We start from the raw sequence: 19,514 nt of genomic DNA, 5'->3' as shown, positions 1-19,514 counted from the left end.
GTTTTTTACAGGCTTTTCTTATTCGTCAATTGAATGCAAATTATCAGAATGTAGTGGCAGTGTGTGGGTTTTGGGAGGGAGGAAATACAGAAGAAAAACCCATGGTGTATAATGTCCTTTAACTACCACAAAAAATATATTGTTCAACAAAACAGTCTTTCATCTACAGTTTTTCATGTGGATAATAGAACTCAACTACAGTCCAATGGGTTATTGCTTTGTGCAAAAAAATTAAATAGCCAATTATTTTGTGAAAGAGAGCTGGATGAAAAGAAGGTGATATAAGGAAGAGGAAATTAAAAGGGATTAGTGACTTGCCAAAATTGTAGAAGAGTTGTTGAACTCTGATAACTCCTTTCATTGGTTGAGCTGTAATTTTGCTCTGCTAATTATTGTGTTATTTTCTGCTGTTGATGAGGGAAATATGTTGGTGATTGCAGACTCTAGTGTAGATGTTCAATGTACTTAAATTTTGGGTGTGCCAAAAGATTTCAGTTCTCACCAGAGCATGGATAAGGATGAAGTGGAGAGAAGGTAAGTTAAAAAGTTTTAAGATGAGAAAATTGGACCACCTATCTTTTTCAATGGCATTGCCACCTTTATCTTTTCTTTTACCTATTAACGCCCCATCCTCTCCTAAACAAACTCTTTCCCCTGCATGACATATGACTTACTGATAACCTATTGAGTCCTTTTTTTCAGGACATAAAGGCTGTCAACTCGTTCTGAGGCCGTTGGCCATCACAATTAGAATTGCCCATCAATGGCATTTAATCCAACTCGGGAATCAGTTGCGCAATACTATTGAATGGGTAGTGCAATTGATAGATGGTTGAAAAAAGAGAATAGAAAACTGTTAGCATGAATGTGAAAAGCATGGCCGGTTTTTCCTTGATTTAAAAATATTTTTATAAGAAATATCAGTTATTGCAATAGGTGGCAATAAACTGTTGAAATCATAATTTATGTTTTTTATTTCTTCACAGTCCTAGAATTGCTGTTTAGATTTCTGGCATTCGACCCACAAATATAAACTCTTATACTGAAAGGCTGATAGGAATGAATCTTTTTCCTCGTTTAATGCACATTATTGCGTTCATGGAAATTTAAACACACTTCGTGAAACAGTGATGCAAGCGTTGATTGAAGGTAAAGCTATAATAACTAATTAATCGGGTAAAAGTTGAATGAGTTAACTATAATTGTATCGGGAGGAAAGGTTTGTTAAATTTTCACCAGGGATGAAAGGGCATGCGTTTGAAACGTTCAAAACTATGAGAATAATCCATGCCGAACACTCCATTAAAGTTTTTGAGGAAATACGCAACGAAATGCGTCGTTTGCACGTGGGACAAATATTTAGATAGATACTGTGTTATGTCTCGTTTAATCGTGAAAAATTTGCCGAATTCTGTGAGTATATATTGCCAGCAAAACATGATCTATTTTCCGAAATTATTTTTCATGTGCAATCCATAATATCCGTTTCTTGCAGATTACGGCTGACAAACTAAAAGAAATTTTCAGTTCGAAAGGGACAATCACTGATATTCAGCTGAAATATACTAAGGATGGTAAATTCCGTCAGTTTGGTTTCGTCGGATATAAATCAGAAGAAGAGAGTAAGGCAGCTCTCGAGTATTTCAATAACACATACTTAAATGCTACCAAGATTAAAGTGGAATTATGCGCAGATTTGGGTAAGTACAAGTTTCTAATCGTTGTATTAATACAGGTAATGCAGAAAAAGTAATGAAGAAATAGTAAAGTTATTCTGTAAATAGTTGATTTTGTTAAACCGGGTATTTTTTGGTAAAATTCTAACGATGCCATTGTTGATGACACGGTTATAAATATTTATATTTTTCTTCGTTTAAATGTTTGAAAACCTGCCCTAGGAATCCAGATGTATAGTAAAAAGACGATACAATCGAGTAAATAACCATTAAAGTCTGTAAAATATGTTAACTAATGCAGTAATTGAGCAATGGCTTGATGCCAAACATTAATGTAAACAAAACAGGTTGAGTTTTACGAGAACGGGGCCTGAAATGGGAGCTAAAAACCTGGAGCGGTTAGGACTGTTAATATATCTTGGAAGTGTTTTGGAACAATAGGGTCAAAGTAGTGGGGATACTAGAAGAAGAATTGCTTGGGCAAAGAAGTTGGCGAGTTGGTCTAGGAATTGCCTGGCCCAATTACGTGAAACTTACACAACATCCCAGGGAACCGGCTCCCTTCTTGTGGCTTCCCAGGAATGTCTGGTAATTAAGAATCGCACAGTTTAGGTGAAACCTAGAGGCATCATCCAGAATTGAACATTAAGTCTTCTGGTCTGTAACGCAATGCTCCATCCATTGGACTTCATCACCCCAAAGGACAAATCATGGAGCTCCTAAGGTGACAGCTTACACCAGCTAAGATGTTCTTGTTGATTATAGCGTTCTGTCGATAGAACTTTCTTGTCCGAAATGTGAGTGGCCAATTGGTTTAAGGATAGTTACATAACTTTTGCTGAAGCTAGTATAATTATTTTATGCTACGGTGAGGATTTAGAATTCATATATCTGTGCAGTAGAAAAAACAATTAGAAGGTCAATGTAAAATAACTGCTTCATGAAAAGTTTTCAGAAGTCAACGATTAAGTCTAAGTAAAGCTCAATGAAAACATAGCATTTTAAAAACCAGAAGCTAATTTCTAAATATGTGTTAAATTTGAATTTTATGAAATAAATTTTAACAGTAGAAAGACAATATATTTGCTGAGAATCTACAATGTTTTCTTTGCTTGTTGTTTAAATGTTAGTTAACTATACTTTCACTCCTACTAAAATAGCATGTATTGATTTATTTAAATTCTTCTCTCCCAGAGTTTTCATCTAGATTGTTTTGCCATAAGCCATTTGATTTATAGCTCAAATGAGAAATCGATCTCCCAGTTTTCTTCATTGAGAAGGGTGCCTATAATATTCTTTCCCATCAAGTTTATGCCATTCATTTCTTTCCCAGGTGATCCAAATAAGCCAAAATCTTGGAGTAAGTATGCAAGTGATTCTTCTATAAGTAAAGAAAAGAAAAGCACAGTTATCAAAAATGAGATCCAAGACAATGAATCAGAAGAGGAAGAAAAGGAGAAAGGAATTATTGATAAAATAAATAAGGTATCTTAATGGAGACTTCTGCAGTTGTGGATATAGATAAATCAGGAATCATTTTAGTTTATTATAGCTGATGTTGTGCTTGATTTGGGATCTTTACTAAATTAGTTGAATGTGATTTACAATGTGTAATTTGAATTGCTTGAGATAGAATTTTATGTTCCACAGCACAAGAATGATCCATTGTTTGCTGAATACATGGAAACTCACATGAAGACGAAGAAAGCAGTTTGGAGCAATGATGCTATTCTTGATGAGAAACTAGCAATGTTATCTTCTTCGGCATCAAAGAAGGAGAAAAGTAAATTGAACATCAGCAACATCTCCCATGAGGAGGAAGGAAAAAGTGATGGAAGTAGGGGCGATAGCAAAGAAGAGGATTCCACCGACAATGATAAAGATTCAGATGATGCTGAAGGACTAGAGGATGAAAATGACAACCTTGCAAACAAAGATATTTCAGACTTTGAGGTGTGTTATGATTTTTAGTGCTATTTAAAATGATAAGTTATCGTACAAAACTCGAGGAACTAAGTTGATTCACTTGAATTGCTATAGGAGATTATCTCATCAAACTAAAATCCCTGTACTGCGCCAGACACTATGCCTTACAGAGTTGTAACTTTAAAGTAGACTAGGGAGCATGGATATATTAAATGAAGGAGATTATTGTTATATTCATCTTAATAAAATATTTCAAACTATTCTTTGTTTATTTAGGGGTATTTTAAGGACCTTCATCGTCACCGAAACTCAGTGATTTTTAGATATTGCTGGGAAATCACTGGTGGCACAGGGAATGAAATTCGTCCTCCTAACCTGATGTGTGAATTTCACTCAACATTGGTCTTAGTTTTCATTGAGCTGTACTTTCACATATCAAGCTATTCATTAAGTTGATTACTGTAGTACCTTGCTTAAAGACATGCCAACATTTAAGTTGTTAGCTTTTATCGGTTGGAGGATTGGAGTCAGCTGAAGGAATACTATTTTGTTAAATGGGGATCATGCAAAGATTAATGGATAATATTTTTCTATGAATTTGAAAGGATGATACAGTTTATGTTGATTGTTGCTAATCTGAGATTATTTTAAACTAAGATAAGTTAGTGTGTCAATATACACTCCTAACAGGTATGCCACTGGTTCACTACTGTTATTGTTAGTAAGTACCTTTGTTGATTATTCATATTGTTACTGTTGTAATTTCAATGTTTCAGTACCTGCAAAATCTGAAAGGCATGAAGAATGATGAAAAAGGAGATGGCAAGTCAGAGAAAGCGGATGTCACAGAGAAGAAGCCAAAGAAGGAGCCGATTGAATTGTTCACTGTTAAGATTCGTGGCCTAGGGTTCAAAGCTAGGAAAAGCCATGTTCGACATTTTTTTCATCCCCTCAAGCCGTACTCCATTCGTCTGCCTCCTCGCATCAAAGGTATCGCTTATGTTGGTTTTCGCACTGAGAGAGAAATGAAGCAGGCACTTGGAAAAAATAAAGGATTTTTAGGTGAGTCACAGCAATTTCTGAAAATCTCACAGTAATCTGTACACCACTTCATGGGGGTCTTTCAATCTCTTATTGATTTATACCTTGTTTCAGGGTTCTATGTTATTCTGTTGTTTTTCCCAAATTCACTGAATCATTGGTGTCATTAGCGGTGTGCAACATTGTATTTACTCTAATGCTAGATAATGCGGGTAGCTTCTTTGTTTCAGTTATAGATTTCACACATGAATTTTGTTTGTTACTGTGTAGGGGGATTGGGATGGAGCTGTGGCTAATGTGTTGGCTTTCCACCCTGAGGGCCCGGGTTCGAATCCCAGGGGCGAAAGATATTTTTCAGTGGTGTCCCGATCCCTACTTGAGGTGCTTTATGGAGGGCACTTTGAGTGAGTACGCCATCCATTGGATAGGACGTTAAGCTGCGAACCCCTAGGTGCCTTTTGTTAAGAATAGGCTAATGCTGACACTGGGTTTCTCTCCACCCTTTATCCTCTCCTGTCCATCCCTAATGGCACAAATGACCTGAGCTGTCGGTCGCCTCCCATTAAACTACCACCTTTTACCGTGAGTTATGTAAAATTTCAGTTGTAGTGCAAGTGCTAGTTCATTATTTATAATCCAGTGTAGCGTAAAAAAAATATTTCTCCAAGATTGAATGGTTTATGCCAATAAAGGTAAGATGTTGAAAAGCATGATTCACCCTAGAGTTAATAATTTAATATCACTTTGTTTTCACCAGAAGTTTGACATAATATTTGAGCAGTGAAAATTTATGGCTAGGTACTTTATGTAAACTTGTCAATCTACATAGTGTATGCAATTATTCTTCTGAAATGTAATGGATTAACTGGTAAATTAATCCAATGATGGTATTTTATGAGTTATTGTGTGTGTATTCTTTATTTTTTTCATCATCTGTTTATTAATCTCCCAGCTGCCCTCCCATTATGAAAACAGTACACACTTGATCCACATGTTCTTGACAGTTCACTTGGCCATTTCTCATTACAGCCTACAGCATTAAATGTATCTCATAGAACAAAATGCTCCCGAATTCAGTATCAGGGTATAATTTTTTAGATTTAAATAAAGCAATAGTGCATACGAGAAGATTATTTTAATCGTATTAAATTGAAAAATATAAATAGCTCTTTAGCATATAATATTCAGCATTGGTAATTTGCAATAGATAGAATTTAAAAAAATTCAGTTGAAATGAGGCATTTTATAATAATATTTTTTTAAATTGAATTTCACTTATAAAGGTTATGCATTAAATAATTCTCAAAAATGTCATCAAAAACCTTGTGTTAAATTGCTTAAAATTTAGATAATAGCCCAATAAAATAAGGATATGTGTTAATGATACAGTTGATGAGATAAAAATATTGACTGAAATATTAAAATGCAGGATTGGAGTTTCTACTTATTCATTGAGAATGGAAAAAAAACTTGAATAAACCTGCGATAGTTGGGCTTATTCTTTCCCTTCCCCATTTTTCCTTGATTTATCACATGCTTACCTAATTGTGGGGACCTGAATTAGGTGTGTATCATTAAACTCAATCAAATTACAGGCAAGAAGTCTTATTATAGGCGACGGAATTATTTTAAATTCAATTTAAATTGAAAAGGTAACCTGAAATAGAATTTTGAGATAGCACACTTTGAAGTGTAAAGAATATGTATGTGATTTTGGTTTTTGTATAAGTGATGAGTGCTACCAAAGTTCACTCAAGGTTTTATTATTTGCCATTTTCAAATGAAATGATTGTAGTATGGAACCAATCTGAAATTTCTCCTAGGATGCCAAGTGACAAATCATGACTCCAATTCCTCCACCATTTAAAATGTGCAATTTTATCACAGGTGGTTAAATTTAGTCAAAGCTAGCACTGGATGGTATTCTTTTGTTGGAAAATATCCCCAAGAAGTTCAAAGAGACTGCAGGAACAACAGTAACTGTTAATGGGGTCATCTGTTAATGCGCATTACTATGCAACAATCTTAAAATGTGAAAATCAATTGCCTTGTTGGAATCCAGGGCAAGGAGAATGATTTTTACACTTGGAAGTTGTTGCATCTCCATGAAGGTTCTAGTGAAAAGTAAGCCTTCCCCAAAGTTGATTGTTCATACTTATAGTAAAAAGGAAGCATCGTAATTCAAGTTCTTAGTGCTTATTAAGTTTGCTTTAACCTTTGAAAATTCAAGGAAGTTGATGAATTGGGAATGTCAGTTAGTTAAATCAAAATACTTTGAAATTATTGAATTTTGTACGTATTGTCTTTAAATAAAAGTATTGTGATGTAATACAATCTGACATTAGTGTAAGTTTTTGTGCAGTTCCATGGTCAACACCATAATATATGTTGGGAAGGCACAATTCCGAGTATTCATGAATAAATGCCTAATGAAGCAAATTTAGGAGTTTTAAAGAGTGGTTGCCCTATATACTACATATATGTAATCAGTAAAACAAAGAATTCTCATAAGCATGAAATGTCTCCTTGTGGGATAAAAACTATATTTATTCCTTTATTTGTATTTCACACTTATGGCTTTCCAAATTATACCAACATTAAATTCATAAAAGGCTAGGAAATCTTGAACTAGGCCCTTTTTTCTCTGGTGCTTTGTTTTCAATGTTTGAATCAGGCTTTTTTTTCAATAAACAGTGCACTTTTATTATTGTAAAAATAATCCCTTTCAGCTGGTCGGCAAATAATGGTCAATAAATATGAGGAGAAAGATAGCATAGCCGCTGGAGAACAAGATAAGCCTTCTTCTTGGAAATGGAAAGATCAAGAAGAAAGCTTGCAGCATGAAGAGACAATTGGTGAATCTGGAAGAATATTTGTTCGTAATCTGGCATATACTGTTACTATGGAAAATGTTGAGGAACTTTTTGCAAAATACGGTGAGTTTTCTAATGCATTGAGTCCTTAAACTCCGTAGCAGCCTTTGCTCTTAACAAAACCCTGATTTTACTTGTGCTTCCCGTACTTGTATAGTCTGAAGAAGACATCCATGAAAAGATTTTTAATGAGGCACCCATCTCTCCAGTATATGCACTTTTATACTTTTAAAATACTTTTTAAACTTATCAATTCTAATTGAATAAGTGACCATAAATGAAAGCATAAATGGGATGAAGATAAAGAAAGCAAATGAAATCAAATAATTAAGTAGACAAACTAGGGTTTACAGGTATATTAAAGTAAGATGAAATTAGAGTAGGTGTAACAATTTCCACATGTATGTGGGCAGTATTTTGGTTAGAAATGTGCATGGTATAGAGGACATGTGGGGAAGTGTATTTGGATGATTGATTGTTACAAAATTGATGATTGAGGCATTTTATTTGATTGGTGCAAAGAAAGATTGAGAAAATTAGATGGAGAAAGAGAGACGTTATGCTTTAGATAAATTGTTTAGACCAAGTGCATACAAACATTCCCGTCATCCTTTTCTTGACAGTTAAAATCCTTTTGCGTTGGAACTGTCAAGAAAAGCCTTGGTTTCAGTTGCATGTGCATAAGGAAAATTCCATTATATCCGTGATTTCTTCCATATGTCCCATCCTTTGATTCTAGTTTCAGCTCAGTCATATTAATAAATTATTTTACCCATTCTCTTCTGTTTCTAAGACAAAATATTGTGTTTTTTTTATATTCTATTTTTTGCAGTAAATATAAATATTATGGTAACCTTTTAAAAATAAACTGAAGTAATAATTTAAACTAGCAATAAGCTTACACAGGAACTCCCTACATTTACTTTTCTGAACAAACATGGAAAGTTTTTGCAAATGAATCGGTTACGGTCTTGCTGAATTGAAAGCTACTGCAAATTGCATCCTTGTGTTTGCTGAGAAGAGTTAAGTTTTACCTGATCCATTGAATTTCATTAATATATCTTCACTTTTATTTAGGATACAAATACATCTCTAGGGATATGTACAATGTAGGACCAATAGCTCATTTATATGTTTTTCTTGTTTAGCAAGGGATTACAAAAAATTGTGCTCTTAAAAAATTCTAAAATATTAATTTTTTACCTTTGCAGAAAAGTGAATTTTAGAAGAGAGATTGGTAATGTGTTTTAATCACCTGCAGAGCTGGATTTTATATGAACCATATTTTTATTCTCCAAAAGTACTTACTTACTTTTTAATTGATGTGTTGTCAGTCTTTATGTATTTTCAGTTTTCAAACAATTACTTGCAGATAAAGATTCTACAGTATGATAAACTTATTATAAGACCACATTAAGCATTAAAAGTGCTAGGGTCAGTTTTACAAATTGAGAATTGCTTACTTAAGTTTTGTTCATGCCAAAGTAGATGTATCTGTTTATGGGATCAGATTCTGTTTTTCTAATTGACTAACAGAAAATTAAGTTCGTGGGGTTGAATGTGAAAGGAAGCAATTTTTAAAGAATTGGTGTTTGGATCTTTATTGCTTAATTCAATCTCATTGTGTGAATTATTTTCCCCCAGAATCAATTGTTATACCGATGTGTTATTGGTAAATTTTAGGACCTGTCGTTGAAGTGAATGTTCCTGTGGATTGGATAACAAGGAAACCAAAAGGTTATGGGACTGTAACATTTATGATACCAGAACATGCAGTGAAGGCCTTCTCAGAGTTGGATGGGAAAGTCTTTCATGGTCGCATGCTGCATCTCTTACCTGGGAAAGCCAAACCTGAGGATGATGAGAGTTTAGGTATGTTTTGCCATAAATCGTAGTAATTTAAGTAAATTATAGCTTTGTTTTGGATTTGGTAATTATTAGGTATTAGGTGGATTAGGTATTTGGCAGAAAGATACATCGTTTTTTTACTTCAGTGATAATGAATATCCACAAAGTGAAGCCTGAAAATATCAAATACAGTGTGGGATGCATTGTTTATGAATTCCATACACTTTTTCAATTAATGTTGCCTGTTGTAAAAGTCTAAAAAGGAAATATGTATTTGTTGAAATGTATCAAATTTTTTTATTATATTGTTTCCAAGAGTCGAAAATTGTACGGGGTGCGGCAACATGACTTCCTTTTTTATCGAGCAAACTTCCTTTAAAAAAGGAAGTTATGCTGCCGCACCCTGTACAATAGCCATAAAATAGTTTTAGTAATGAAGGCTTGAAAATTCATCGTGCAACAAATTATTAAAAATATATTTCAAATTTCCATGCCCTAATATTTGGCTATTTCTGTGGTATCTATCTTTTCAGATGGACTAACTTACAAACAGAAGAAAGAAAAGAAGCTCAAGAGTCAAGCCAAGTCATCTCACAACTGGAATACACTTTTTTTGGGGCATAATGCTGTAGCAGATGCGATTGCCAAAGCCTATGATACTACCAAGGAAAAGGTAATTCAAATGGAAATTCTTTGCTCAAGCTTTGTGACAAAATGATTCTAAAAGAATTGCAATGACACCATATGTACGTGGGTAATCCCAGAAGTACCCGACCCAAAACAGAAAACACAAAAAATTTGGGAAAAAATGTATTCATCTTTCAGCTCTATACACTTTTCCCAGTGATGTTCAATAAGTTAGACCCATTTTATAATAAGAACTGTCTTGCTACTCAAAATAGCCATTAACTGCCAACATCACTTGTTCACGGATGGAAAATCTTTGACCCCCGAGCGATTTTTTTCAAGTATGCGAATAGAAAATAATCCAAGAGGAATAAATCTGGTGAGTAGGGTGCTTGAGGTAGCAATTCAAACTTTAATTCATGACTTTTGGTCATTGCATGATGGATTTGTGAGCTGGTGTCTTGATGCCTTGATTGCCTTGATGAAACAACACTTTCTTCTTAGCCAAATTCAGCTGCTTTTGCTTGATTACTTCGCTCAAACATTGCAGTAAGTTCGCATAATACTCACCGTTGATAGGTTTATGTTTTTTAAGATAGTCAACGAAAATTATCTACCCGCATTCCAAAAAACCGATGCCATGACCTTGCCTGCAGATGAAACAGTCTTTGCCTTCTTTGGAGCCGGTTCTCCCTTTTGAATCCATTGTTTTGATTGTTCATTTGTCTTGGGTGTGAAGTAATGGCCCTATGTTCCATCCATGTTTATGAATGAGGCAAAAATTCTGCCTTGTTGCTGTGAAACTTTGCTAAACACTCAATTGAAACATCTTCACGACACTGGTTTTGCTCAAGTGTGAGCAAACGCGGTAGCCAACTTGCACACAGCTTTCTCATATCCAAATTTTCAGTTAATATGCAGTTTATCGCACTTTTTGAAATGCCTACTGTGTCTGCTAGCTCACGCACTTTCAGTCGACGATCATCCAGTATCACTTAATGGATTTTCTTCACCGTTTCTGGAGTTGTCACCTTATTTGGTCGACCAGTGCGATGCTCATTTTGATAGCTCGCATGGCCTCATTTAAACTCTGTTACCCAATATTTTACTGTTGTTAATGAAGGAGCAGACTCACCCAGAGTGGAATCCAGTTCAGCTTTTATATTGGTTGTGCTGAGGCCTTTCAAATAAAAGTACAGTATCACATAACGATGACCAATTTTCTCCATTTTCACTAATTCACTGAAAATGTTCACTATTGATCGCTGCCAAACAAATACTAAACAGCATAGCATCTTCAAACTTGAAACATATGCTTCATAGATTGCATACTATCTGATACTGTGATATTTTTCAACCAACTACCGCCATCTATAGGTCAGGCCGGATACTTCTGGGACCAACCTCTTTATGTCATTCTGATTCTCTATAGATTGCTGATATAAGAAGGCATATGCATTAGGACCCTCCAAAAACCTGCCGTATTAGATTGAATACTTTTAATGACAGAAGAATTAATTGATGAACATATTGCTGCATTTTTGTTTCAAGTGAGGTGAAATGTGTCCTCTTTAGTTTTTTAACATATTTTATAACTGTTCATTTTCAAGTGTGGCTGATGAATTTATCTATATGCATATCAGCCACTTAACCTTTAGTATAATAATGGTTCATATGTATATTGGCATTTGGTTTAGTCAATGGACAATGGTCAAATTCTAGAACAGCTCATGCTAAGCATGTGTTTCTTAAGTGCTTTGTTTCTCAGTGATTGGTAACATGGATGGGCTAAGCGTCGTATAGTTTTGTAATTGGTGACTCGGATCCTAATCACCATATTTGCCTCCTTCCTTATTCCTTGAACCATGGTCAGATGATTTCACTGTTCAGCTGTACTATGTCTGTGGCACTAAATCATTATCATCCAGTAAATAAACTAAAATGGGCCTTGTTTTCATCAGAGCTTATACATATGCAGTGAAGAGAATCTCTGTATTGATACCTTTTGAAGAAGAAACTATTTGGTGTTATCCCTGTGAACTAGTTTGCAAATGATGGGACCTCTATCATTTTCATCCATAAAATGGAAGTAATTTAGGTTACTGGCAAAAAAATATCTCATTGAAATTCCTCATTCATTAAATAATACTGGAGCTATTTTATTCTTTGCTTTCAAATGCATTCCATAACAAATTTCATAAGTAATGTGTAACCTGCCAATGACTTGTGAATCCTATAGTGCTCCGCATGACACTCACACAGTATGTGGTTGAAAAAGGTGAAATTTCAACTCAATGACTTTTCATAGCTTAATTAAACTATTATGTTTTTATATTATCAGGATGTATGCATTTATTGTGGACAGTGAAATAATGCATTTAATTCATGTGCTACTCGGCAGGTGTTAGATTCCAGTGGTGGAAATAGTGTTGCTGTTAGACTTGCCTTAGGAGAAACAGAATTAGTTAACAAAACCCGAGACTTCCTTCTGGAAAATGGAGTTTCACTGAGTGCCTTTGAACAGGTGAGTGAAGTAATTAAAAATATAAACGATGTAGTAGTTTAAGCCATACATAAGAACTTATTTAGAGTGGATGTTATGATTAGTCTTTAGAGTTGGATTATGAATTCTGAACCTTTATTTTATTGATCAGGCCCCAAAGAAGAGGTCTAAAACTGTTCTACTGGTCAAAAATCTTCCTGCAGGAACTGAGGCATCTGAAATTAGAGAAATATTTGACAAGCATGCTTTGTTGGGACGGGTTATTCTTCCTCCCAGTGGGCTAACAGGTATGTCCATGTTGTGGTTATATCTTCTAAATAAACCTTCATGGCTAAAATATTGTTTGCTTTTGTGGTTTTTTTTGCTATTCGCCTTAAACCTATGTATGTTTAAATAATTTGATATGAATATTCAAGGTAAAGCATTGACCATCACTTGTACTTGTTACTTAGTGTTTTGATTTTCATATTTTGTTTGAGAAAGTGCAATAAAATATTTTCTTTTGTTCTCAGCCATTGTTGAATTCTCAGACCCAACTGAAGCCAGAAATACTTTCAGAAAGGTGGCCTACACTAAGTTTAAGAGTTTACCATTATACCTTGAATGGGCTCCAGAAGACACATTTTCTTCTCCGAGTACTTGTGGTGTGGAGAAGGATGCAAGCACAAAAGAAGGTAAACTATTAAGCATATATGTATATCAAACATGTTAAAATATGATGCAACAGCATTGAATCACAGGTCATGACTGCCATGATGAATTATATCTGTATAGAAATGTATCACCTCCATCCTAGTGGATCAGGATGGTTTGGTGGTTAATGCACTAGCTTTCCACCCCAAGAGCCCAGGCTCAAATCCCTAAGGTGGCAAGATTTTTCAGTAGTATCCTGAACTTCAAGTGGAGTACCAAATCCACCAGATGGGACTTTAAACTGCGGATCCCTTGTTGCTATTCATTAAGAGTTGGCTAAAGTTGATGTCCGGTTTTTCTCCGCCCTTCCTACTTCCCTTATCATCCGAACAAATTAACCACCTATGCCTATTGGCAAAAATGACCACAGCTGTTGGTCACCTCCCTTAACAATAAATACTACTACCTACTTCTACCTACCTCCCCCTTCTTATGATTTGGGATGGAATCTTAACTTTACCTAAAACTAGATCATGTATCTCACACATTCCTTAAAGTTTAAAATAAGGATTGCTGTTTTACCAGGGAACAAATGAAGTTCAGTCCATTAAAGGTTACCAATAGTTTTACATGTGTGGTGACATTAATTCATTCATTAAACACCCTACTATGTGGTAAAGAAAGAGCTTCCACCTTCATGGGAAGACTTCACCTTCCCCTCCATTCGGGGCATCCGTTTGAAGAATAGAGATTACGTGTCTGATTCCTCATTTGTGTAAATCTTACCTGTCTCCTTCCTTATTCTTTGCAGTCGATTCCTTCCCCTCTTCCGGTCCCTTTGAGCTCGTCACCAATTATTTCTTCTGTTGCCCTTGTCCCAAACCAGCTGACATTTCATTTGGGGAAGTCTGATGATTTTTGTTTCATGATGTTCATAGTTACAGTGTATGACACCACCCTTGCATCCCTGTTTTGATTCTGAATTTATTTTTAAGACTAACATAGATGAAAATCAAGAGGAACTTACTGTCTTTTACTTATTTCTTTCCTGTCCTTGCATACTTCATACACTTTCATTGACATTGTTTCCTATTTCTGTAACTTTTAAAATTGCTTACTTTGAGACTAGTTTCAACCATATTTACCCATTACTGGCTCAATCTATCCCTTCATCTTAAATCATTTAGTTTTTTGTCATATACTCATTTGGTAATTTGTCATCCATTCTTTCCATAAGACCAAGTCTGCATTGCCCACTTTTATATTACATTACTTACCTAACTGGCTCATTGGCAGTGGGGTTATATCTTTGCCTGCCTGCCTTAAGGTCATCGGTTCCATTTCGACCTAATTAGGTTTTCCTCCGCCTAGGGCTTTGGTGGTTGTCATTGTCCTTATTTTGTTAATGTCTATAATTCAATAAAATTGGTCAAGACTTAGCTATTTTAGGTTAGCACTAAATAAAATGAATACATGTTTTTCTTAATTGTTAATCGCTGGAACATCCAACCCACATTATTTCATAGCCAACCTAAACTTTTATTTTTAACCCTCGCTCATTTTTTTCTACAAACACTCCTCAAGTAGTTCATGCCAATTCCATTTAGGGTTATGTTAAGGATTATCCTGTTGTACCCAAGTTTTGCCTTGGGAAGGAGCACCCTTTTGTACATTTACTCTCTTATTCTGTCATGATTTGGGAATCTTTTGATCTCATCTTTAATGTGTTCTATCTTTCATGAACATTCAGTTAACATATGCAAAATCATCTTCCTGTTCAATAGATTCATTGCTGCCCCACACTTGTGTAATCATTCTTGCAGGTCTCTTTAACCAAAAGACTACTTTCATTTTGGAATCATTTGCCCTTAATTTCATTATCTGTGTTACCTTAGTTTAGTTGGCTATTCATGGCCTTCAGTAAATCTTCTGAGTTCTTAGCTAGCAATTCTGCATGATTGGAGACCATAAGAGTGGTTACATTTATATCCCTAATCCTCACATCTACCCAATGGTGACATCCATCTCTCACTAAATTGTCCATTTCATGGATCAGTCATGGTTAATGGTTTTGCTGGCTTTAAAAGTAGCCCTTTCAAAATGAATATGTGCTGGCTTGTTTAGATTGATAAAAGTAGGCCTAGGCTATTATGCTCAGAGCCTCGAAGGCAAGCCTCTGTTCTTGCCTTTGTTTTTACTTATGGCATCTGGAATAAACATGCCGCAACTCACCTGTAGTGCCATAACTACTAGGCTGATAATGCTTTATATTGCATCAGTTCTGGAAAGAATATAGACCTTGCACACCTATTTTCTATTGCTTACACAAGTTAAACAAAATCCTCTGAATGGAAGTACCTCTTTTTATTTAAAACTTTAATTTTGTAAAATTGAATTATTCTCAATAAAGTATAGCAATGAACAGGCTAGACTTTAATTTCTATTATTTTTCCAGAGGACAGTGAGAATTGGTGCGTAGATACTAAACCAAATGTGGCTGAAGAGGAAGTTGAAGATGAAATTGATGAAGAACCTGAGCCAGATGCAACTTTATTTGTTAAAAATCTCAATTTTGAGACTAAAGAGAAAGATTTAGTTGAGGTAAGTGGTTGTACCATTTGGCTAACCAATTACTTACACCATAGAGTCGTAAGAACTCTTTGTTTGTTTGCCATTTCTCTTTATAATGTGTGATATTTCAGTTGAAGTAGGTGAAAGGTATGGCTTCTTTGAATGTCTGTTTTGGTTTTGGATGCCAAAAATAAGAGTGTATTGCCCTAACTTTTGTCATGTGAATTTATAATATCGTTTTCCTTCCAATTTCAAAGGTTCTATTTTATCTTTTTTATTATCGTAATCTGTGTATATTATCTGAAAACTCTATTTTATGCCTATACCCTGAGCTACTGGATATGCAAATTGTGTATTTTATTTTATGTGCTTCATGCTTTCTTTGATAGTGAAACTGGTTGTAGTGTGATTCATTCATTGAAGTTGAAAATATGCTGAATTTTTCAAATTTCAGTATAAAGCTAGAAGAAAACAAGTTTTGCTTTTAGGAATTTCTTTTCTGTAACTCTAGGATAACTATAAAACTAGCCTGTTAGCAACCTCTATTTTTCATTTTCCAGACATAGTACCTCTGTTTTGAGATTGTGTGATTATTGAAGTTTATCAGTATAGTAGAGATAGAATAGCCAGCAGGCAAGCTACTTAATGAATGGATAAAATGTTACGAGGCCCTAATTTTTTTTATGCCAGCTATTAACCATGAACTTATTGAGAAAGGTCCCTAATTGGTCCATTTTTAAAATCTGAAAATCGCCTAAATTGATGGCTGTCCTGGATCCATGTGTCCTAAAGTTCTACAGTATGTTTCAAAGTATGCTCTGTTGTTATTATTGAGAGTTTTTAGCATAATGTTTTAAAAATGTAAACATTTTTTTAGCTTCCTAATTTGAATCAAAAATTAATCTTTTGATTATACACAATTGGTCCCTTTTTGAGTCAATAGTCACGTTTTTTGAATCAATTTTTCCCTTAAAATGGTCACCTGCTCATATTTCTTCACTGTATTTGCGGTTATGATTAATAGTTATGATAAATAGGCTCTTTTTCTTTGTTATCTTATGTTTTGATGATACAGCCTCATAATTGTATTAGTATGGTTTATATGCACATGGCAAAAGATAACCCTCAGTCCAGCTAGATGCTTTTTGGTCTTACAGCTGCCCTTGAATGGATTCTTATTTCCTGTTTGAGTAGGCCACTTCACTCTGTCCTTTGGTTTTACTTACCTCCTCTGCAGCTAGATAATAATTTACTATGTTTTAAACAAAAATTTTCCTTGTTTGTTCAATATTTAGTTATTAAAATATGAATTGTTAGTGGGAATGTTGGGCTCAAATAAAACTGTTGAAGGTTTAGAAAAAAATAATCATTTGCTTATAAAAACATTCCAACCACAAACCATACAATCATTACAGGGAAATGATATTTGTGAGTTTTTCAGTCATGTTTAAATTAAAATTATTGTTATATTCCACGCTGTTATTACAATAAAACTGGAAAATAACAAAGAGGTTTCTTTTGAGCGTAATAATTTTGCAAAACTGGTTTCCCTACAGTCACTGTTTTTAAATCATAATTAGTGTATTTTTTCAGCATTTTAATAAGTGTGGGAAGATCTACAGTGCTACAATTGCTAAGAAGAAGGATGCTCGAAAGCCAGGAGAATTGCTCTCTATGGGTTTTGGCTTTGTGCAGTTTATGAAGAAGGCCAGTGCGGATAAAGCGTTGAAGATGCTCCAGAACTCATCCATTGAGGGCCACACCATTGAATTGAAGAGGTCAAATCGAGCAGTCCAGTAAGTATTCGTATACCAAAGGTGGAACATCATATCCATACCAGTAATACTATATTTATAAATTATATAGTTATCAGCTATTCAACATTGCTTTACTCTTGTTTCCTATTGTGAAGATATGAAATAATTCTTTTTTGTTTGCTTAGATCTGAGGTGGCTACAGCTAGGAAAAAGTCAGCTTCTGGCAAGCAAACAGGGTCCAAGATCTTAGTCCGGAACATTCCATTTGAGGCGAAAACAAAGGAAGTGACAGAGCTTTTCCAGTAAGTAATACCAAATTATCTGTATTGTAAATGTGTTGGTTACCTCAGCTTGAAAACTGCCCTACTAGTTCAGTTTTTTGCTACTTACCTTCAATTTGCAATTCATTCTAGTGAAGTCTGTTCCTTTTTTCGTGGTTCTGGTTCCAGTTTATTTCCTAGCTTCAGATCTTAGTTGTATCCTATCATAGGTATTAAGCCATCAATAATGTAGTAAACCACAGTAGCCTTTTTGCTACTAAGAAAAAATTTGCTAAAAGAAAGTATCTCCTTATTAGAAGATATGCACATAATTTATGAATTTTCATGCATTCTCAAAATTTTACATAAAATCTCAATGATTTTTTTCAGTTTGAAAAAGAAAGTTGATGGTACAAAATCAATAGATAGACATGTATTGCTAGATAAAGCTTTAATAATCTATAAACAGTTTTATATAAATGGTCAGATACCAGTACTTTCCCACATTTGTTGCACTTTTAGGTTCTCTAACACAAGTGGGAAATGCATCTGCATTTGGGTAGTTAATTTTTGAGCATACAGAAGTATTTATTCTTCACAGGACCTTTGGAGATTTGAAATCAGTCAGATTGCCAAAGAAATTAGTTGGCACAGGATCCCATCGTGGTTTTGGATTTGTGGAGTTCCTCACCAAGGCTGCTGCAAAGGTTTGAGGATTTGCCAAATGTTTTTAAAAATCTGTTGCATCTACACTAACTGCTTATAAAACTTGGTTATCCTTTTTGGTTTTCATAGCAAGCATTCAAAGCGCTAAGCTTCAGCACCCATCTGTACGGGAGGCGGTTGGTGTTAGAATGGGCATCCAATGAGGAAGATGTAGATGAACTTCGGAAAAGAACAGCGGAACATTATAGTGAAAGTCAGTATACATATTATGTTCTCTTTTGATTAAGTTTCAAGAAACCCAACAAATTTTTTCATTTTAATGAAATTAAGAATACAAAGTAACTTTCCACTGTTCTTTATTAGTGTACAACCGGTTTCAACGCTCAAGCGTCATCATCAGGGACAGTGGAAAGTTACTTTGTATTCTTAATTTCATTAAAATGAATTTCCACAAGGTTGAGCCAGAAATAATGGAAAATTTTTTCATGTTTAGATCAATTCACCAAATGAAATTAAGATTTGCACTGTGAAATTAGCCAAGTTTACCATATAAGAAATGACTGGAGAGAACAAATAATGTATGCACTGTTGATCCTCATGCACTCAATGCTTTTATATTCTACTTTGCAGGTGCACCAAAACGCAGTAACAAGAGTGTTCTAAGCATCGAGGAAAATGAAAAAGAAATGTAACTCAGTAATTATGAATGATTTTGTTATTTTTATCAAGCGTTTTTCAACATTGTTTGTAATGAAATTTATCTATAGTATGTGATAATACTCACATTTCAATAAAAACTATTGTAAAAAATCATTCCTTGTCAGTGAGTGCTTCAAGAAGTGAACTGAGCCTCAAAAGAGTATAAAAATTTAGAACTTGTATATACATTATGCAGTTAAAATTACTTTAAAATTAATTAAAAATGGGACAGATTGCTTTCCCATTCCACATGTCCTAGGTAGAGTACGAGTTCTTTGAGTATGAAACAGCCAATTACCAAGCACGGTGTATATGGATAGCTCAATTGATCACCACCACAATTTATCCAGTGGTAGCATGCAATACATTTGCATGAACACATTGACCTGATCTGAGAATGTATCCTTGCCCCTGAAACAGGGTTGTAACCCTTA

General features: G+C 34.6%; 1 protein-coding gene across 1 annotated transcript; it reads left to right on the top strand.

Moving 5' to 3' along the window:
* Positions 1-1,340: 1,340 nt before the first annotated feature.
* On the top strand, positions 1,341-19,126 carry LOC139691902 (probable RNA-binding protein 19). The gene is made up of 17 exons (XM_071589838.1): positions 1,341-1,413; positions 1,496-1,700; positions 3,010-3,161; positions 3,327-3,629; positions 4,379-4,664; positions 7,373-7,579; positions 9,200-9,388; positions 9,898-10,037; positions 12,393-12,515; positions 12,646-12,781; positions 13,007-13,168; positions 15,583-15,728; positions 17,292-17,494; positions 17,641-17,757; positions 18,317-18,422; positions 18,511-18,634; positions 19,012-19,126. The coding sequence occupies exons 1-17, from the start codon at positions 1,378-1,380 to the stop codon at positions 19,071-19,073; spliced, it is 2,697 nt and encodes an 898-aa protein (XP_071445939.1). The 5' UTR covers positions 1,341-1,377; the 3' UTR covers positions 19,074-19,126.
* The last annotated feature ends 388 nt before the right edge of the window (positions 19,127-19,514 follow it).

Source organism: Hetaerina americana, unplaced genomic scaffold (genome assembly GCF_022747635.1).
Source record: "Hetaerina americana unplaced genomic scaffold, ioHetAmer1.1.p SCAF_4, whole genome shotgun sequence".
NCBI lineage: Eukaryota > Metazoa > Arthropoda > Insecta > Odonata > Calopterygidae > Hetaerina > Hetaerina americana.
Note: the sequence above shows the minus strand (reverse complement) of the source record. Positions and strands in the feature narration are given on the sequence as shown.